General features: G+C 43.2%; 2 protein-coding genes and 1 pseudogene across 2 annotated transcripts in view; 1 reads left to right on the plus strand and 2 right to left on the minus strand.

Moving 5' to 3' along the window:
- The window catches only part of SPTSSA (serine palmitoyltransferase small subunit A), a 17294-nt gene extending 12102 nt beyond the window's left edge, over positions 1 to 5192 (plus strand). Inside the window, exon 3 of the mRNA XM_023751472.1 lies at positions 4054 to 5192. Coding sequence (XP_023607240.1) covers positions 4054 to 4157 — 104 coding nt within the window. The 3' untranslated portion in view covers positions 4158 to 5192. The remainder of the gene's footprint in view (positions 1 to 4053) is intronic.
- A 180-nt stretch (positions 5193 to 5372) lies between these two features.
- Positions 5373 to 6148, minus strand: LOC102430701 (annotated as a pseudogene).
- Positions 6149 to 9094: 2946 nt separating this feature from the next.
- LOC102431024 (solute carrier family 35 member G1-like) lies at positions 9095 to 10108 on the minus strand. The gene has a single exon (XM_014453324.2). It carries the CDS (start codon positions 10106 to 10108, stop codon positions 9095 to 9097), a length of 1014 nt encoding a protein of 337 aa, XP_014308810.1.
- Positions 10109 to 20066: the final 9958 nt, after the last annotated feature.

Below are 20066 nucleotides of genomic sequence, written 5' to 3' on the forward strand. Positions count from 1 at the left end.
TTTTTTTTTTTTTTTGATGTTGTTGCCTTTGTTATTGGGCTTTTTTGTTGTTGCATGAAAGGGTTGGGGAAGATCTTGTATGGGCAAAAAATTTTATATTTTCCTATCTGGAAACTTATCAGCTCCTGATTAGTTGGGAAGCCCTGTTAAAGAAACAGCAAACAAAGTGCAGATAAGTGGTTTCCATTTGCTTTTAAATCCATTGAACCCATAAAATAAATATTTATGTTATGTCCAGGTCATAAATAACCTCTGATTGTTCATTCAGCTCTTGAACAAATTTATCTTCAGCACCTGCACATATCCTGGCACGTTATCTGCTCAGATGTTGAGAGTTTTACGCAGTGCCTGCTTTATCTAGCAGTGCACTACAGGAGGAAGCAAAGGATGGCTGAGCTGAGGTGCTTTTCCTCTCAAGAACTTAAAATTCATTGACAGAGACAGTTATAAACACACAAAACAGAAAAGTCTGTTTTTTAGTTGTTGAGGTCTTTTGTTTTAATCTAGATTTCTCTAACTTTATTGTATATTTCTTGAATCATGTAGCCCCCTCTAGAATATAGATCTGATTAATTTGTGTACAGCTACTGATCCTTATATTATTCTAGAAGCCTGGTGCACAAAAATTTGTGCACGGGGGGGGGGGGGGGGTCCCTCAGCCCGGCCAGTGCCCTCTCGCAGTCTGGGACCCCTCGGGGGATGACCACCTGCTGGCTTAGGCCCGATCCCTGGGGGATTTGGCCTAAGCTGGCAATCAGACATCCCTCTGGCAGCCCGGCAGCCCTCAGGGGATGTCCACTTGCCAGCGGGTAGCAGACCTAAGCTGCAGTCTGACATCCTTAGCGCTGCTGAGGAGGCAGGAGAGGCTCCCACCACCACCACTGTACTGGCAGCCATCAGCCTGGCTTGTGGCTGAGCAGAGCTCCTCCATGTGGGAGCGCATTGACCACCAGAGGGCAGCTCCTGCATTGAGTGTCTGCCCTCTGGTGGTCAGTGTGTGTCATAGTGACCAGTCATTCCCAGTCTTTCTGCTGTTAGGGTCAGTTTGCATATTACCCTTTTACTATATAGGATAGAGGCCTGGTGCACGGGTGGGGGCTGGCTGGTTTGCCCTGAAGGGTGATCCGGATCAGGGTGGGGGTCCCGCTTGGGTGCCTGACCAGCCTGGGTGAGGGGCTGATGGCTGTTTTCAGGCTGGCCACACCCCCTTTAGGGTGGGGGTCCCCACTGGGGTGCCTGGCCAGTCTGGGTGAGGGGCTGAGGGCCGTTTTCAGGCTGGCCGGCGACTGAAGCTCCCAGCCTCTCCTTTTTTTCTTTTCTTTTTTTTATTCTGGGATTTATTTACCTTCTATAATTGAAACTTTGTTGCCGTCACTGGAGCTGAGAGCTGGCTCTGGCTCGCTCCAGCTCTCACGGCCTGCTGAAAGCAGGTATCTGGGGTTTGTTTAGCTTCTATAATTGAAACTTTGTTGCAGTCACTGGGGCTAAGAGCTGGCTCTTGCTCGCTCCAGCTCCGTGGCCATGGCTGGCTGAAAGCAGGTATCTGGGGTTTGTTTAGCTTCTATAATTGAAACTTTGTTGCTTTCGGAGCTCAGAGCCGGGCCTCTGCAGGCGGGGAACCTTGGCTTCCTCCATCACTGGAGCAAGCAAGCCTCCTGCTCGCTTCAGCTGCGTGGCTGCCGGCCGCCATCTTTGTTGGTGGTTAATTTGCATATCGCGCTGATTAGCCAATGGGAGGCATAGCGAAGGTACGGTCAGTTACCATGTTTGTCTATTATTAGATAGGATGAAAAACAAGAACTTGACAAATAGAAAGATTACGCTATCGTTTTGTGTATCACTTTCTAATATATGTGTGTTAGATAACATTAATTATTTTTCTATTTTCTGTGGTGAGACAAAAGTATGTGAAAGATGATTGAGAGGTGGTGTCTAAATGCCCTCTTCAAGCAAGTGGGATCCTAAAATGTTAGTGAAGGCCGCAGCCTCATTTCATGGAGAAGCTGGGGTCCAGCAAGGTTGTGATGTCCCAGGCTTGTACTACAAATTAATAATAAATTAGTAGAAGGGCTACTTTGGGCAGTTCTCAAACATTGGCTTGAGTCATGATGTTAAATGTCCACCCCCTCAAATAATAGTTTTAATAAGCATTGTATTGCCTTTTGTTGCAGAATAGATTCCAAATTCTCACATCAACTCCATTTTATAGATAAGGAGACTGGTGATGGAGAGTTTTTGGCACATGCAGGATTGGCAGAGTCACATCTCAAGCCTAGTGCCGTGGTGTTTCCAGTATCCGTTTCTTGTATGTGTGTGTCAAGGATACTTTAAACATTGAGAGGCGTGTTAAAGAATGCGATGGATTGAGAAATCCATTCAAGTACCAGATAGCTGGTACACTTTAAATTGTGTATCTAGCTCTATTTGTGAGAATACTTCTTAGGAGGTGAACAGCACATATTCCCTAACCTTGCAAATGTCACAATAGAACCAGTGCCTAAGCATGTCAATCAAACTGCCATTTTAAATGGTGCCAAGCATAATCTCAGGGAATATTCAACTCAGTGTAATGGAACTATTTCCACTACATTGCTTAAATTGCTTTTGTAGAAAGCTACTCATAAAAGGTGCCTTCTTTTTGCATTCTTTTTTTTTAAAGTATATTTTATTGATTTTTTACAGAGAGGAAGGGAGAGGGATAGAGTTAGAAACATCAATGAGAGAGAAACATCGATCAGCTGCCTCCTGCACACCTCCTACTGGGGATGTGCCCGCAACCAAGGTACATGCCCTTGACTGGAATCGAACCTGGGACCTTTCAGTCCGCAGGCCAACACTCTATCCACTGAGCCAAACCGGTTAGGGCTTTTTTGCATTCTTTTAAAGGCTAATAGACGTTCCTCATGGTTCTGTTGTCTACTTGTTCACTTAGAGTGAATGTCACTGTATAGTTAAGTCAGTTTAAAATACTCTCTTAGTTTTGAGAGCTTTAAGGTAATTTTAGGGAATAATTTTGAAATTTAATTGCATAGAAAACTCACTTTTATTTTTATTATTATTATTTTTTTAAAAATATATTTTATTGATTTTTTACAGAGAGGAAGGGAGAGAAATAGACAGTTAGAAACATCGATGAGAGAGAAACATCAATCAGCTGCCTCCTGCACACCCCCAACTGGGGATGTGCCCGCAACCAAGGTACATGCCCTTGACCGGAACCGAACCTGGGACCTTTCAGTCTGCAGGCCGACGCTCTATCCACTGAGCTAAACCGGTTAGGGTGAAAACTCACTTTTAGAAGCTTACTTAATTATTGTGATTCTGGAAATAATTAGGAGAGATGGTCCCAGTTCAGAAGCTGTTATTCCTCTTAGCATGGCCATGTGACTGTGCAGGGAAAAGCTCTTTATTTACTGCATCAATATTTTGTCAGAGCCCTTGTTGATTTGCATCTATACAGTTTCACTTCCCTTTGGAATGAGAAGAAAGGAACACTGTAGAGAACATATATTGGTTAGGTTATTAAGATGATTTTGATGTTGTTGCAAAGTTTAGTGATAATACTAAATATTTAATAGTAGCAGGTGCTGTCAATTTATGTCACTGGTGTATGATTGATTTTAGCTTTGGCTCCAAAGCCAATGCTTTTAGCCACAGTCTCAATCTAAAAGTCTTGGATCATACATTCTTATTGCTTATTCAAGTTGGTAGACCTTGTACAGTGATTAAATACAGTTTTATTTTTGTATATTTCTGTTTCTTAGGTTAAACAGCGTCAGTTTCTATGCTTCATTTTAAGCAGCCTGATGCTTTGAAGTATAAGAGGGAGAATAATAGTAATTACCTTGTAAGGTGATGGTGAAGATAAAATGAGCTTTAAACATTTAGTAAACATTAGTGGCTACAGTTATTAGTTCTTCATAAATACTTGATATATATGAGAAAACATCAATTGAATGGCTACTTCCACATAAAACATTTGTTGAAAAAAATGTTGGGATTTAGTTTTGAATAAATTCAGAAAAATAGTAAGTTTTCTTAACTACAACTCAGATTCCATGCTGGTCTCCATCGTGGGGATGGCACTGTACACGGGCTACGTCTTCATGCCTCAGCACATCATGGCCATATTGCACTACTTTGAAATTGTACAATGACCAAGAGGAGACCGGAAGCGAGAGGTTCCCTAGGGAAGAACCATCCTCTGAAGTTGGAATGAGACTTCATCAGATGTCAGAAGAAACTCGACTAGATGTCAGTGTGACCAACCTTACGAATATAAAGACTAAAGTTCATGAGTAGAACAGGAAAATAATCCTGACTCATGTGTTGTGTTCTTTATTTTTAATTTTAAAAGAGGCTCTTGTATAGTAGTTTTTGTCTATTTTAACATTGTAGTTATTTGTAATTTGATATCAGTATTTTCTTAACCTTTGTGACTTTAAATATTACCCTGTGAAAGCTTTTCTTAATCTAACTTTGGGTCCATTTTAAATTGCCTTCTATTTCTAAAACCCAAAGTCATTAGTTGGGCTTTACTGTTCTTGCTATTGTATGGCATATACATCTGCCTGGATATATTTCTACTCTTGACCAAAGTTTTGTAAGAACTGGGGCAGGGGGTGGGGAGGGAGGGTATTTTATTGAGAACTATTTACAAAAGACTTATCTGTAAGTTTGAACTCAGGAGTACAGTTTTAGCTCTCTAGACTCTATAACAGCTTCTGCTTTAAAACTACTAAAGTGTTTCTTAACAATGAAAAAATAAGATCTTGCTAAAGTAAAAAATAAGGAACATTTCATCTTTTAAATATTAATTCTTATGTGGACTCATTTCCAGAAAACTTGGGGGTTATTATTGTGACAACAGGCGGTTAAGTAGCATTATTGTGTAATGCTTACATACCATGGAGTTTTTAATAGACAGTAAATCAGTTTCCTCTGAGAGTCATTACTTACAAGTACTTCTTTAAGTTTAATTTCTGATTGTAATGGGTGCTGTAAGTGCATTTGAACATTGCAATAAAATGTGATGAGATGAATTGTTAAAAGCTATATCAAAAAGAAAGGTAAACTTGATTAAAATCCTTTCTTTCACTATTTGTATTATTTTTTTAAAAAAACTTTTATTCCTTAAATGTAAAATGATTAATTTTTTGATGTAAACTCATTAAATTCAAAGAGAAAAATCAGCTGCTGTGGCAATGTGTTTTTTCCTCTGTGGTTAAATATTGATCTAGTATTTATATTCTGAATTGATTGCTGTGGACATATAAGCAATAAATATTTTAACATGTTTCTCAACATAAAAGTATTGCTAATTTAAAAAATTAGATATATTATTATTATTTGTTAATCCTCACCCGAGGATATTTTTTTAGATGAAAAGACATTTTATTATTATTTTACTATATAACATAGTAGTGAATATATCTGATTGCATTTTCTCAAATGGCAAATGAGAACAGGACAGCATTTTACTGAAAACCTCAATATCATCTGTCTTTTGGAGGATTCAGTTTCCTACGACGTGTATGATACTGTCCATAAGGATATCAATGGTGCTTGGTAGTAAAGAACATTTTGCTAAGTTGTTCTATCATGGGTCGTTGCTCCAAGTGTTCATCTTTTACTTCTAATCTGGTTTTCAGTATTTGATTCTGTGTTTCTTCATAATTATGCACAGGATCTGGCCAAGGGATAGGCTTGGTGTGTTCATACGGAATATCCACAGAAGGATGGTAGCAAACTATCGTCCTGCCATCAGATGTCAAAGCAAGTTCTACTTTGCAATTATAGTCATCTGGAAGAGAAGAGTATGTGGATTTATGACAAACAGTATAAAGTTCCACTTTGGATTGGAAATAAATGTTTCAAAATAGTTCTGTTTGATATCACCCATTTCACTGCTGATACGGCCATGGTGAATCAAGATGCTTTATCAGGTGGTATGGAAAAAGATTTGAAGAGAAAATGCTTTTAAAATTTGCTTCTAGGCATACCTATTTTCATCCCTTGACGTCTGCTCACCGCGAGCCCACCATCTTCCTCCAGCCGGGTCCGAAGATATTTTTTCCATTGATTTTCAGAGAGAGTGGAAGGGAGTGGGGAGTGGGGAAAAGAGAGAAAGAGAGAGAAACATCGATGCAAGTGAGACAAATCAATCAGTTGCCTCCCGCACGCGCCTGGACCAGGGCCAGGATCAAACCTGCAACCCAGCTACATGCCCTTCACCAGGAAAACCTGAGACCCTTCAGTGCTTCAGCTGACACTCTAACCACTGAGCAATGCCAGCCAGGGTTAGACATATATTTTAATATGCTTTCCAGAATAAATTTTACCATTTTAAAAAAATGTAAGTATTGGCCCTAAATTTTTAAAAAATAATTTTTATTGATTTTAGAGAGGAAGGGAAGGGAGGGAGAGAGAGAGACAAACAACAATGATGAGAGAGAATCATTGATTGGGTGCCTCCTGCATGCTCCACACTGGGACGGAATCGAACTGTGACCTCCTGGTTCATAGGTTGATGCTCAACCACTGAGCTACACTGGCTGGTCAAAAAATGTTTTTTTGGCCCTAAATTTTAAGGACTAGACTTGGGAAGTATTTTCTAGTCTGGAGGTAATGAGTAATGTATAAATTTTTGATATTTTTAAAGAGTCAATCTATATCATCACTATTAGGGATGGTGAGAGAAGAGAGAGAGATGTAATTATTTAGTTTTGAAGTAGTTAAAAATAGTTGGATATGGTTATGTCTGAGTTGTATTCATACTGTCTCAAGCAAAATAATGATTATGTAAAAACAAAGTAATAAATCAGGGAAGCATATTCTCACCAGCTGATTCAGGTGTCTGCTTTATTTGTTAGCAAATAACAAATGGGGAGATAATTTCACTTTATCTGTTTATTAGAGGCCTGGTGCATGAAATTTGTGCACGGGGGGGGGGGCATGTCCCTCAGCCCATCCTGCATCCACTCCAATCTGGGACCCCTCGGGGGATGTCCGACTGCTGATCCCTGTGGGGTTGGGCCTAAACCAGCAGTTGGACATCCCTCTCACAACCCAGGACCGCTGGCTCCCATCTGTTCACCTGCCTGCCTGCCTGATTGCCCCTAACCGCCTCTGCCTGCCAGCCTGATCACCCCTAACCACTCCCCTGCCAGCCTGATCGATGCCTAACTGCTCCCCTGCCAGCCCAATTGCCCCCAACTGCCCTCCCCTGCTGGCCTGGTTGTCCCCAACTGCCCTCCCCTGCTGGCCCGGTCCCCTCAACTGCCCTCCCCTGCTGGCCATCTTGTGATGACATGGGGGTGGCCATCTTGTGACCCCATGGGGGCAGCAATCTTGTGCAAGGGCATGATGGTCAATTTGCATATTACTGTTTTTTTTTTTTTTTTTTAAAAATATAGGATAAGGTATTTATTAAACAACTAGAGGCCTGGTGCATGAAATTCGTGTACTGAGGGGGGGGGGTCCCTCAGCCCAGCCTGCACCCTCTCCAATCTGGGACATCCCTCTCACAGTCCAGGACTGCTGGCTCCCAACCGCTTGCCTGTGTGCCTGCCTGATTGCCCCTAACCACTTCTGCCTGCCAGCCTGATCACCTCCTAACCATTCCCCTGCCGGCCTGGTTGCCCCCAACTGCCCTCCCCTGCCAGCATGGTCCCCCCCAACTGCCCTCCCCTGCAGGCCTGGTTGCCCCCAACTGTCCTCTCCTGCTGGCTTGATTGCCCACAACTGCCCTCCCCTGCCAGCCATCTTGTGGTGGCCATCTTATGACCACATGGGAGCGGCCATCTTGTGCGAGGGCGTGATGGTCAATTTGCACATTACCCCTTTATTATATAGGACTAGAGGCCTGGTGCACGAAATTCGTGCACGGTGGGGGGCCCTCAGGCCAGCTTGCACCCTCTCCAATTTGGGACTCCTCGGGGGATGTCTGACTGCCAGTTTAGGCCTGGTCCTCGGGATCGAACCTAAACTGGAAGTCGGACATCCCTCTCACAATCCGGGACCACTGGCTCCTAACTCTTCACCTGCCTGCCTGCCTGATCGCCCCTAACTGTCCCCACTGCTGGCCTGGTAACTCCCAACTGTCCCCCCTGCCGGCCTGGCCGCCCCCCCTTTCCCCACCGCCCACCAGCCTGGTAACTCCTAACTGCCTCTCCCGCCGGCCTGCTCACCCAACTGCCCCCCTGCCAGCCTGGTTGCCCCTCACTGCCCCCCCTGCCAGCCTGGTCACCCCCAACTGCCCCCTCCTGCTGGCCTGGTTGCCTCATGCAGCTTGCTGCTCAGTTGTTTGGTCATCCCTCACTAACCCCCTGCCGGCCTGGTTGCCCCACGCAGCCTGTTCAGTCCGTTTGGTTGTTTCGGTTGCTTAGGCTTTTATATATATAGATTCTCCATGGGTCTCTTATGTTTCTGTATGTCTTGCAAGTGTAGGTACTGACTACCTTTACTCCGGAATATTTTTCAATGATGTTTGTATGGTGGAGAATATAGAGAAGAGATAGTGTCCCATCACAGGAAAAACAGCAGATTTGCTCTGAGCCTTGCAAAATAGAGAATGTCTTCTTCTGTAGCAAAGGGCATTAGAAAAAATTTGGGTTCCCTGTGCGCAGGGTTCCTCTCCTGTAATGCAACCTTTTGTATGCACCGTATCACTCGGCTCTTTGCATTGTCTTGTGGGAATTGGGGCAGAGGATCAGAACAAGAAAATGATACTTTGGCTGTTGCCCTGAGTGATAAAGTCCTTTGTTTCTGACCCTGGAATCTCATGTCTTCTGCCAGCACCCCGAAAGCTGTGCCAGACTAACTTGTTAGTTTGCAAGTAGGGTAAAGTCTCAGACCCTTCACAGTTCTTAACAGTTTTTTTGATACTTAAACTATGAAATTTATTAAATATAATCAATTAAGTAAATTCCGATTTTCCAGGTATGTGCATATGTGGTGTGTTTGTACTCGGTGAAGGTGGACTTGTAAACAATACACATTTCCGCAATGATGCTTCATTCGGATCCCTGGCACCAATTGCGAATGGCCGCTCCAGCACTACTGGCTACTACCAGAGCGCGCCACCCACCGTCCATCACGTTGGTGTATCATGCAGGAAAATAATCTGAGAGATAAAAGCGAAAACCACATCCATGGTCTTCATTAGTGCTACTAGCCCAGCTTTTTCTGTTTGAAGGGCTTTGGTGAGAAACACCTGACCCCCCAAACCAAACAGCCCGATTAGTAGGAGAAAGAGCCTGTCCATCCCACAGTTCGGCAGCCTCCACTCTCCTAATACAAAGAGGATGATGACGCACTCCAGGAGGCCAGCCACTATGTAATACCAGATGGTCAAAAAGTAGTCCACAGATTTCCCCATTTTTCTGAGGATAACGAAAGTCGAGGCAGCAAACACGGCTTGTCCGAGTGATGCGAACGTGCCCTTCAGGTGATCTGAGTAGCTTCCAGTCATCTCCGCAGTGTGGGAACCAAACAGAAACGGCGGCCTCACGCTGAGGATCACTCCGATGATGGCTAATGCGGTGAAGAGAACATCCCAAAGGCTGTATTTTTCCTTGAGAAACATGCAAGCAAATAGAGACGTAAACACTGGACAGCTAAACGAGACCACCGTGGCATCGGCGAGGGACGTCATATGGAAAGCGTAGTATAAAAGGATCATGGCGGTAGAACCGAGGACTCCTCTGAGAATGAGGAAGATTCGTAGATCTTTGGGGCCTATAAACCCAGTTTTTCTGTATATTAAGCAAGGGATAACGACTAACATTTGGAACACACATCGGAATGCACTAATTTCTACAGCATGGAGGTCTTGCACTTTTTTAACAAGTAAAGAGGCCACTGAGAAAAGGAAGGCAGACAATAATGTGTAAAACAGACCAAGTCCACGACATGGTGCTTTCTTCTTGGCTTCTGGCTGCGCGCAACCGCATGGCGAGGAGCAGCATAGGGGGCACCAGCTGGGGTCCGGGGTTTCCCCTGCCTCTGCCGGCTCTTCACTCGCCGACAGGGATGTGGATGTGACAGCTGTGAGCGGCAGCCCGGGCTCCGGCAGCACGGCGACCCGGGTGCTGCCGAGGGGCTGCATTGCGGGGCCGGCGCTCTCCCCACGGCTGTTCGAGCTCCAGAACTTGGGATCCAGCCCCAGCAGGTCCAGGGGTTCCCAAAGGTGTGGACGGAGTTGTGGAAGAAGGAATGACACGGAGGCAGCGTTCAGATGATCAGCAAAGCCAGGTTTTCCAGCCAGGTTCGGTCTTTATTGTCCTGTTACATCTGTATTTATACCAGTTGGTTTTAATCCTATCCATTCTATTCCCAAAGGTTAGGGCATTTCTTATCTCCATTCCAAGGTTACTCTATTGTTCTATTAAGCTACAAGGAAGTAACTGAAGGAGATTATCCTAAGTAAAGATTATGTAGCTTAAGCGTGATTGTTCGTCGTTAAGGTGCTTAACTACCTGCCTGGCACTTAGTTAAGGGGTTTTACTGATTTATTCCCTTCCTTAATCCTGTTAATCCCTAACTCCAGGGAAAAATCCCCACCTGCGGAAACAACCTTTCTCGGAGAGGTAACCCTGGTTAGAACACATAGCCCTAAGAAGGGGAGCAAACATATTAAGAACAGTATGCCATATACGCCAGGTCCCTTGAAACATATGCTGTGCAGATGTTTCTTCCCTGCAGTGACTGTGTCAAGCAGCAAGGATGGACCAGCCTCCGGCAACTCCCCCATTCTTATTTTTTAAATGTAGCGTGTGTAAATCAGCAGCTACCTCTCGGATTGTGTTGTTTAAGACTTGGAAGAAGACTGGGAAAAGACAAATAATTATTAAAGTTATGAATAAAAATAGGCCTTCGGCCCTAGCCGGTTTGGCTCAGTGGATAGAGCATCAGCCTGCAGGCTGAATGGTCCCAGGTTCGATTCCGGTCAAGGGCATGTACCTTGGTTGCAGGCACATCCCCAGTAGGGGGTGTGCAGGAGGCAGCTGATCGATGTTTCTCTCATCTATGTTTCTAACTCTCTATTCCCTCTCCCTTCTTCTCTGTAAAAAAATCAATAAAATATATATAAAAAATAGGCCTGCGCTTAAAAGCATGGGGATAATGCTTTGTTTAGAGATGGTTTCAAAAAAACCCCCTCCAAATCAGAAGACAATTAAAATTATGGAATGACAGTTAAAGTTGCTAATGCCACTGAACGAGAAACTATTAGTCAAATTTGGTGATTTAAAAACTTTTCAAATAGTTTACATATAAAAAATATGGCATTAAAATGAAAAGGCACAGATATAGGTTAAAAGAATAATAATCATTTATAAAAGCCTTGAAAATAAGGCTAATTTATTCGTATTTTTAACACCATTAAGTAGGCACCTTTTCGACAGTTTTGGTGATAAGGATGGGATGCTGACAGAGACATGGTCTGCTGGGTGATAAAGGATAGTGGCCAACAGGCCAGTGAGAGATGAGACAACTCCCTGGCACCCAGTAATAAATGCTCTTGCCGAAGTATTAGGTTGATTAGGGTAATAAGGACCATACCAATATCCTACTTGTTAAAGATTAGAGACTGAGCAATGGGAGGTAGGATTGAAACAAGCTGCCTAAATGGTGCCTTAGGGGTTCACTCTTCTCTGGGCAGGTAGAAGTAGGAATCTTATTATAATGGGACAACTCTGAAGACAATGTGACTGGCTGTGAAGCCAAAGAATTCCCCAAACTGAAATAGATGGCATCTGCAGTGAGGGACAAGTTATTCAATACAGACCTTTGCGTGGTCTGAAAACACGTTCGTTAGGGTGAACTGTGAGTGGGTGGCCACTGACAGTGAATGCAAAGCCTTGCTTATTGGCTCAGAGCTCTCTCCCTTTGTGCTCCCTTCTTGCTCCTCTTCTCCCCTGGCCTCGCTTTCATTAAGGAGAAAGGTGATTAAGGGTGAGACCTGATACACACCTGCCTGAGGATGCTGGGGGCACTTTGCAGAGGGGAGAGATTCAAACTTTTATCACTCTGTTGGTTATAGCCACTCGAGTCATTATCCTATCAAGTCCTGTGTGAGGAGTGGGCACCAGAATCCAACTCTTGGAGTTTGGGCAATTTTTGCATCGGAGCAAGGAAATAAATGTGTCCCTGTTGGGTGGAGCCCTTTGGGCCTATTCAGTGTACTACTGCTGTAGCTTCCATTGATGATTGTATACAGGAGTCCTTGAATCATGTTATTTTATTTAATGTTTCACTATGACCTTATGAGGAAAAGTAATGGAGTCCCAGCAGGGGTCACTGTCTGTGTGGAGTTAGTACGTTCTCCCCATGTCTCCCCATGTTTTCGCCAAGGACTCCTGTTTCCTCCCACATCCCAAAGATGAGCATGAGGTGAATAGCGTGTCTACGTTGCCCCAGTCTAAGTGAGAGTGGTGGGCGTGAGTGGCCCTGTGGTGGAAGGGCGTCCTGTCCAGGATGGGGTCCTGCCTTGCGTCATGAGTTGCCAGGACAGGCTGCAGTCACCTGACCCTGAAATAAAATAAGTGGGTTGGAAAATAATTATTTTACTTTTTAAAAATGTTATTTTTATTTTACTTGTTTTTATTCATCTTTCTAAAATGTATGTATAGCTCACATCTACGTAATGTTTAATATTAGAACTACTTTGGGTCTTTATTTTTGGGACCAGAAATATGCCATAGGAACCTAATTCTTATTTATATCAATTAGCCTGTGGGAAAATAGGTTTTGTTATGTATGTTGCTTCGCTTAAAGTTGCAGTTCCCAAGAATCTATTGATGATGTTAAGTGAGAACTTACTGTAATTGGTATCAATGTTTACATGTCTGTACTATGAATGCTTATGAGTACCAGGTGAATTTAGAGAATGCATCTCTTCCCAAATAATACTAGTGCCTTTGCATCCCCACAACCCTAACGACCCCTTTGGGCTACAAGTCTCTGTGACTAATGGTTTTTCCAATTAGAGTGGCAAAAAGAGGCATCCTCCATGTGAGGTGCTTCTTGGTATTTGGGAATCCTTGGGCCGCTGGCTACCCTTTTGAAAAGCAGCTATTAACCTGCCACTAGACTGTTCTTGAAACTGACCCATGGAGGCCTTGCCACTCTTCGGCATGATAGTCCCATTTGGGGGCAGATCAACCAGACTTAAAGGCAAACAAGGTGGGGAGGTCCAAACAAGCCTCACTGTCAAGAGGAAATGCCATGTTGCAGAATGCAGCTGAGCTCCTCAGCTTTCCATGAAAAAGCGGCAGCTTTGCTCTGGGTTATTTACTTCTTGTTCTGCTGCCTGAAGCAAAACTATTGGTTCAATGGGGACCTGTTTGCAGAGATTACCCTAAGTGCAGGGGCCCGCTTCACTGATGGTTTGGCTAAGCTAAGCTTAAACCTGATGTTCCCGCTGAGCTTCTGCTGCGGTTGAGCCTCAGTACCAGCTTTGCAGAACCAAACATGGGCAGGATTGATCCATTTGCTGTGCAAAACTCAAGGCTGTTCTCACAGCCCTAGCCAATACTCCTCTTGATAAAACTTGTATATTTGCCCGGCCGGCGTGGCTCAATGGTTGAGCGTCGACCTATGAACCAGCTGATCAATGATTCTCTCTTATCATTGATGTTTCTCTCTCTCTCCTCCTCTTCCCGTCCTCTCTAGAAAGTATATAAAAAAACTTGTATATTTACTGACCGTTTGGGTGTAGCTCATGATCAGGTAGTTTGGTCTGTCACTTTGAAAAGTACAGATTGGTAGGTTAATGGCACCTTTCTTTGGGACTGCAAAATATGACAAGTCACAGCTGCTGATCAAACTCTCTGGGCCACTCATGTAGATGCCCATAATAAGGGCCAGTTCTCTGGTGTCAAACTGCTGTTCACATCAAGACTACGCTGCCCATTACTGCCTGGCTGCATTGTTGTCCTGGACATGGCAGCACATCCATCCTCTTAGGCTCAGCTCTTGGAAGATTGAATATATCAGACTGTTGACCTCCTCTGCTGTTGACACCTTTTCAGCTTACAATATTGCTGTTCAGCCTAATCAGCTAGTTCCAGCCTCTCTATTGTGGCCCTTGAAACAAATCTGTGTCATGTTTTCAGCTTTCTGGACCACCTATAACTTGATGATGCTATGCTTTTTATTACAAAAGCTGCTCAACAATGTGCTGATGGTCAAGGTATTTGATGGATATGTCATGCTCTCTATCACTCACAGGCATGAGATACTGTTGAGTATTGGAATGGCCTCCTCAAACTAAATTCAGATAGCTTTTAAACTCCAGCTTCCTCACCTCTTCCTGGCTCACACACTTTAATAAGGCACTTTGGTCTCTGACCATGGCTGTGCTCAGAAAAGGGATCATCTCTCAGCCATTTCCTGGTTAATGATCAAGATGATCTACTATTATTTAAAAAATCGGGATTTCTTCCTGACTGTTCCTGGGCACGATGATCTTCTGTTCATTCATGGCAGCTCAAGACCGGTAGGTTGGCAGCCCAGTCAAAAGGGGCCCTCAGGCTTTCAGATTGGCTCAGCCACCTGGATTCTTCTGTTGCATTGATATAGCCCCATATCATGAGGCTGATCACCACCTGGTGAGTGCACCGCCTTGTGAGTCATGCAGTGGTTCATGCAGGCCAGCGTGGGTGGCATAATGAGTTTCTGTAAGTTTTATAAAATGCCTTACCCCTCATGCACCTGACTCTTCTGAATGAAAGGTCTGGGTGTGAGTAGAGATTATTGGAATGGGACAAACTGATTTTGTAGTGACAGTGAGAGAGCAACAACTCCAGCACCTGAGGCAAGAGCACCTTAGACCAAAGATTTTCAACCTTTTCTATCTCACGGCACATATAAACCAATTACTAAAATTCTGCAGCACACCAAAAAATATAATTTCTGCCAATCTGACAAAAAAATAGGCATAATTTTCATTCATCCACACTGGTCGGCTATTGTGTTGGCTGTTATTTATTTGGCAATCTAAGGGAAAATAGAGCAGTGCCCCTGACTAAATAGTCAGGTATTGCACGTTTTAAAAATGCTTTGTGTTACACCAGTTGAAAATCGCTGCCTTAGACCTCGGAAGGGGGAGGATGGAACTCTAATGACATTATGTCTTTCAGAACCACACTGGGTTCTTCCTCAGCTGTGGCTCTTCCAAACTGTTACAAACGCTTTAAAGGGTCCTGATGCTGGACCTGCCATCTTCCTCCCCGACTTCCAGATGGCTCTGACCATGGTTTTGATTGCCATTCCCCTTGACCTTACCAAAAATCTATCAGATAAAACAGGACAGCCCCAGCTTCGGCATCTCCCATGCAAAGCACCGGTTACACCTCTGGATGCCTTCCATTCCCACAGCCATTGCAGGTCATTAGGGGGAGTGGTGAATGAATGCCACCTTTCTAGTGGTGTGCATAGATAGGACAGTTTGGACTGATAGCTCTCACTCAACCCCTCCAAAAATAGGGACTAGATTCAATTATTTACTAGTAAACGGAATGGGCACTTGCCAGAATCACTACCATCAATAAATCAACAAATGACAAGTGCTGGAGAGGATGTGGAGAAAAGGGAACCCTAGTACACTGCTGGTGGGAATGTAGACTGGTGCAGCCACTGTGGAAAACAATATGGAGTTTCCTCAAAAATTAAAAATGGAACTGCCTATGACCCAGTGAATCCACTTCTGGGAATATATCTTAAGAATCCTGAAATATCAATCAGAAAGAATATATGCACCCCTATGTTCATAGCAGCGTTGTTTACAATAGCTAAGTTCTGGAAACATCCCAAGTGTCCACCAGTAGATGAGTGGATAAAAAAGCTGTGGTACATTTACACAATGGAATACTATGCAGCTGTACAAAAGAAGGATTTCTTACTCTTTGAGACAGCATGGAGGGACCTGAGTGTATTATGCTGAGCAAAATCATCCCATAGAGAAAGACAAATATCACATGATCTCACTTATATGTGGAATCTAATGAACAAAATAAACTGATAAATAAAATAGGTTCAGAGTTATGGATGCATGGAACAGAATGACATATCTCAGTGGGGAGTGGGGTTGGAGGGGACGGGAAGAGATTGACCAAAGAATATATAGGCATAACCCATGGACACAAACAATAGTGTAGGGAAGGCCTGGGGTGGGAGAGACTGGTTTTAGGGGGACAAATGGGGAGAATGGGGGGACATCTGTAATACTGTCCACAATAAAATAGAAATAAATAAACTGAATGGGGAATCCTAACTAAGGCTTACCAGCTTGCTAGGAGGCCCCGTTGGAGGAATGTCAACCTATGCTCTTTGAATGATGTAGGGCCCACTTAGTTTACAATGGTTACAACAATTATAAACATTTTCTTTCCAGGGATATCATGTGTGCCCTCTAGACTTTATTTTTTGTGTGGAAGCCAGGAGTTAACTTGCCTCTTCTGAAAACTCCTTATGGACAATCATAAGAGACCTTTGAGTTTTAAAGGAAAAACCTCTGATAAATCATGTGGCCCTTAGATGACCGAGAGATCTCTCCTAAATGAGGCACTCCAGAAACGAACAGTGCGCAAAAAATAATGAACAGTTATGCGCACCTCGTGGGCAGTTATCCCTACAATAGGAGTCATCCAATTAGGAAAGGTGGTACGGAAGTTATTCATGATTTTAGCTGAAGTGATTAATGACACCACCTTAGTCCTGGAAGGAAGTCAGGTCGGCCTCAGCTCATTAGCCAAAGTTGTTACATGTGGGAGAATTGCCCTTGACGTCTTCCTCATGGGCCAAGGTGGAGTCTGTGCAATCTCTATCACATATTGCGGGGTCTGGATTAGTGCCTTGGGACAAGTGGAAAGGTCAATACAGAAACTTAAGAAAAAAGCCACTTGACTTTCTTAGGTCAGCCTGGGTGGTTTATGGGGTTCATTAAATTGGTTGGTTCTAGGACTTTGGGGGCCATAGTTGAGGTCAATAGAGGACGGGCACATCCAGCTGCGTGGAATCCTGTTGGTAGTAGCCTTGATTAAATGTTGTGTTAGACAGGTTGACTTGGTTCCAGCCTCTGGTGGTTAGACTAATTAGAGCGGTGATGGAGTGGCACATGATGTGTTGAAACAGGTGTATTTGGGGAGTGAACTTTGTTGGGAAATAGTTCTTTGTGGGCCTCTCACATTTCTGCATGTCTGCGAACAGTGGCTCTAATTGTCTTTGTTCCAGACTATCTTTTCAGGGATGTTTGTAAAGGGAACAAAACAACGTTGGAAGATGTAGTGTCTCCTTTTAGAGCTAAGGGTAGGTTTGCTAAGAACCTTGGAAGATACAGTGTTTACCTCTGGCACAAAGGGCAGACATGCTGACTGTCCAGTTTAAAATGATGTGGGTTCTCTAAGCACAGGGGTGCTTGCCTATAATGAAACCCATTGTGTGTGTAGATGTCACCTAGACCCTCTTTGTCCCTGCTTGTGGGATTTAGAGCTTGAGGAAATAGAACAAGAAAATATTAATAGCAGCTAGTGCTGTTGCTCTGGGCAACAAAGGCCTTTGTCTCTAACCCTAGAGTCTCATGTCTTTTGTCCACATCCATGAAACAGTTGTTAGGCTAACTTGTTAGCTTTCAAGCAGGATACAATCTCAGTTCCTTTATACTTTCCTAATTTACTTTGAGCAATAAAGTAATACCAAGGTTTAATTGAAGCACACATTTTTTCCTTGCTATTTGTTTTCTTGCTTTGTCAGCTTCCAGACTTCTGAATATATATAAAGCCTTGCTCATATGGGTTTTTAAAAATAGTTTACAAGGAAACTCTAGTTTCCGTGAATCTGTAATATTCACCAGGGTTTTTAAGAGCATATCCTATGTTCTTACACATTTTTACAAAATTGAACTTTTCACAAAGCCTAAGAACTATCTGTTTTACTCCCTCCTCAATGAGGGAAGGCTAGTTTAGTATTCCAATTGAGACACAGTTGGTAGCTTGGACCAGAGTGGTGGCACTGCAGGTAGAAATGACAGGATATGATGACTAATTAGATTTAGAGGGCAAGACGGGGAGAGAGTCCAGGTTTTTGTCTTGAGCAAGTTGGTAATTGAGGACATTCACTAACACAGGGACTGGGGGGCAGGGGGCGGGAAGGATCAGACATAGGGGTGATCATGCAGGAATTAAGTGGGGTTGTAGATGGTAAAGGACTTTGCAAGCCATATTAAGGAGTATGGATTTTATCCTATGATCAGCGAGGAGTCACTGAAGAGTTTTAAGTGAGGGAGTGGTATCAGATTTGCATTTTAGAAAGATCACCTTGGCTACAATGTTGAACATGGATTGGCGGGGATAAAAACTCCACAGGAAAACTATTTAGGAGGCTGTTAGAGTAATTCAGGAAATGCATGGAGATGAGAAATGGATAAAATTGAGAGATATCAAGGATAGAGGAGAGGTGGAAGTTGTGGTTACTGACCAGATTTTTGGCTGACTTGGTTGAGTGGTTAGTGGTTCCATTAGTTAAACATTAATATAAAAAGATGAATGGGTTTGGATGAATTAGATTTCCAAAGTCATCATTGACTTGATTAAGAACCACTGTTATAACCTATATTTGATTTTTTGCAATTAACATGAATTAATTAGTAATTAGAAAAACCCTTGGCACTATATGCTAGATTGGAACATGACAAAATGGGGAGAAACTGGCAATGTTCACTATCCTAATCTAAAACACATTTTGGAAATAAATAAGAAATAGAGTTCCATAATTCCTTATCAAAAAACCTTGGGACTATAAAATATTTCAGAATTCAATTTTGAGGGAGCTTTAGAAAGGTAAATGGCATATATTAGTTAATATGCCCAGTGAGGTCCAGGGCAGTATGCAGTTAAGCAAATACATTTTTAGTTCTGCATTGAAATAATTAAATATTCAGGCTAAATGAGATAGATAAAACTATAAATATCTTTGCATCAGTCCAGAGAAGGTTTTGCTGACAAATGAATTTAGCTCAAGCCAGATTTTGCTACCAAATGGGTTGTTAAGAATTTAAGATGCTTAGAGTTTTAAACATTTTTTTGAATTGCTGATAAGAGATTATTGACTCGCACTAACGTTTTAGTAAAACATTGTGCAAAGAGCAGAAACACCACAAAAGATGAAATAGGAAATACCCAGTAAACATATAAAAAGGTATTTAGCTTCACTGATAATAAAAAAATTCCAATAAAAACAAGATAGCTTTTGTTATCGGTCAGATTGGCAGAGGTTGATAACCTAGGATTGGCATGGGGCCCTGGGCACCCTCATTGTGGTAAGCAGAACTCTAAGATGGCTCCATGATCTCTGCCCACGTGGTTACTAGTATGCTCTCTAGAATCCCCTTTCCTCGATAGTGGGTGGGACTTGTGATTTGCTTCTATAACAACACAGTGATGAGATGTCACCTCCATGATTGTTACATTCTATTTATTATTTTATTTAAAAAATATGTTTTTACTGATTTTTTTTTTTTAGAGAGAGAGGGAGAAAGATAGAGAGATCGAAACATAGATGAGAGAGAATCATCAATAGGCTGCCTCCTGCATGCCCCCTCCTGGGGATCAAGCCTGAAACCCAGCCATGTGCCCTGACTGGGAATTGAACCAATGACTTCTTGGTTCATGGGTTGATGCTCAACCATTGAGCCAAATAGGCTGGGCAATTGTTACATTTTATACGACTCTCTCTTGGCAGACTGGAGAGTCTGTTGCTGGTTGTAAGCAAAGAGCCATGCTGTGAACTTATTGGGGAGAGGGCCATGTCAGGGAGCTGTGGGTGGCCTCCAGGAGCTGTGGGGAGCCTCTAGCTGACAGCCAGTAGGAAGCCAGACCCTCATTCACACAGCACCAAGGAAGAGAATTCTTCTCTATTTGAGTGTTCAGATGAGAACACAGCCCAGTTGACACCTTGATTGTAACCTTGTGAAACCCTGAGTGGAGGACATAGGAAAACGTACCTGCACCCCGAACCACAGAAAGTTTTATGCTTTTCAGTTCGTGGCAATTGATTATGCAGCAATA

This window comes from Myotis lucifugus, unplaced genomic scaffold, assembly GCF_000147115.1.
Source record: "Myotis lucifugus unplaced genomic scaffold, Myoluc2.0 scaffold_22, whole genome shotgun sequence".
NCBI lineage: Eukaryota > Metazoa > Chordata > Mammalia > Chiroptera > Vespertilionidae > Myotis > Myotis lucifugus.

Bases quoted from the DNA above. Each gene is read 5' to 3' on its own strand.
- LOC102431024 (XM_014453324.2), bottom strand. From the start codon at position 10,108: ATGCAGCCCCTCGGCAGCACCCGGGTCGCCGTGCTGCCGGAGCCCGGG.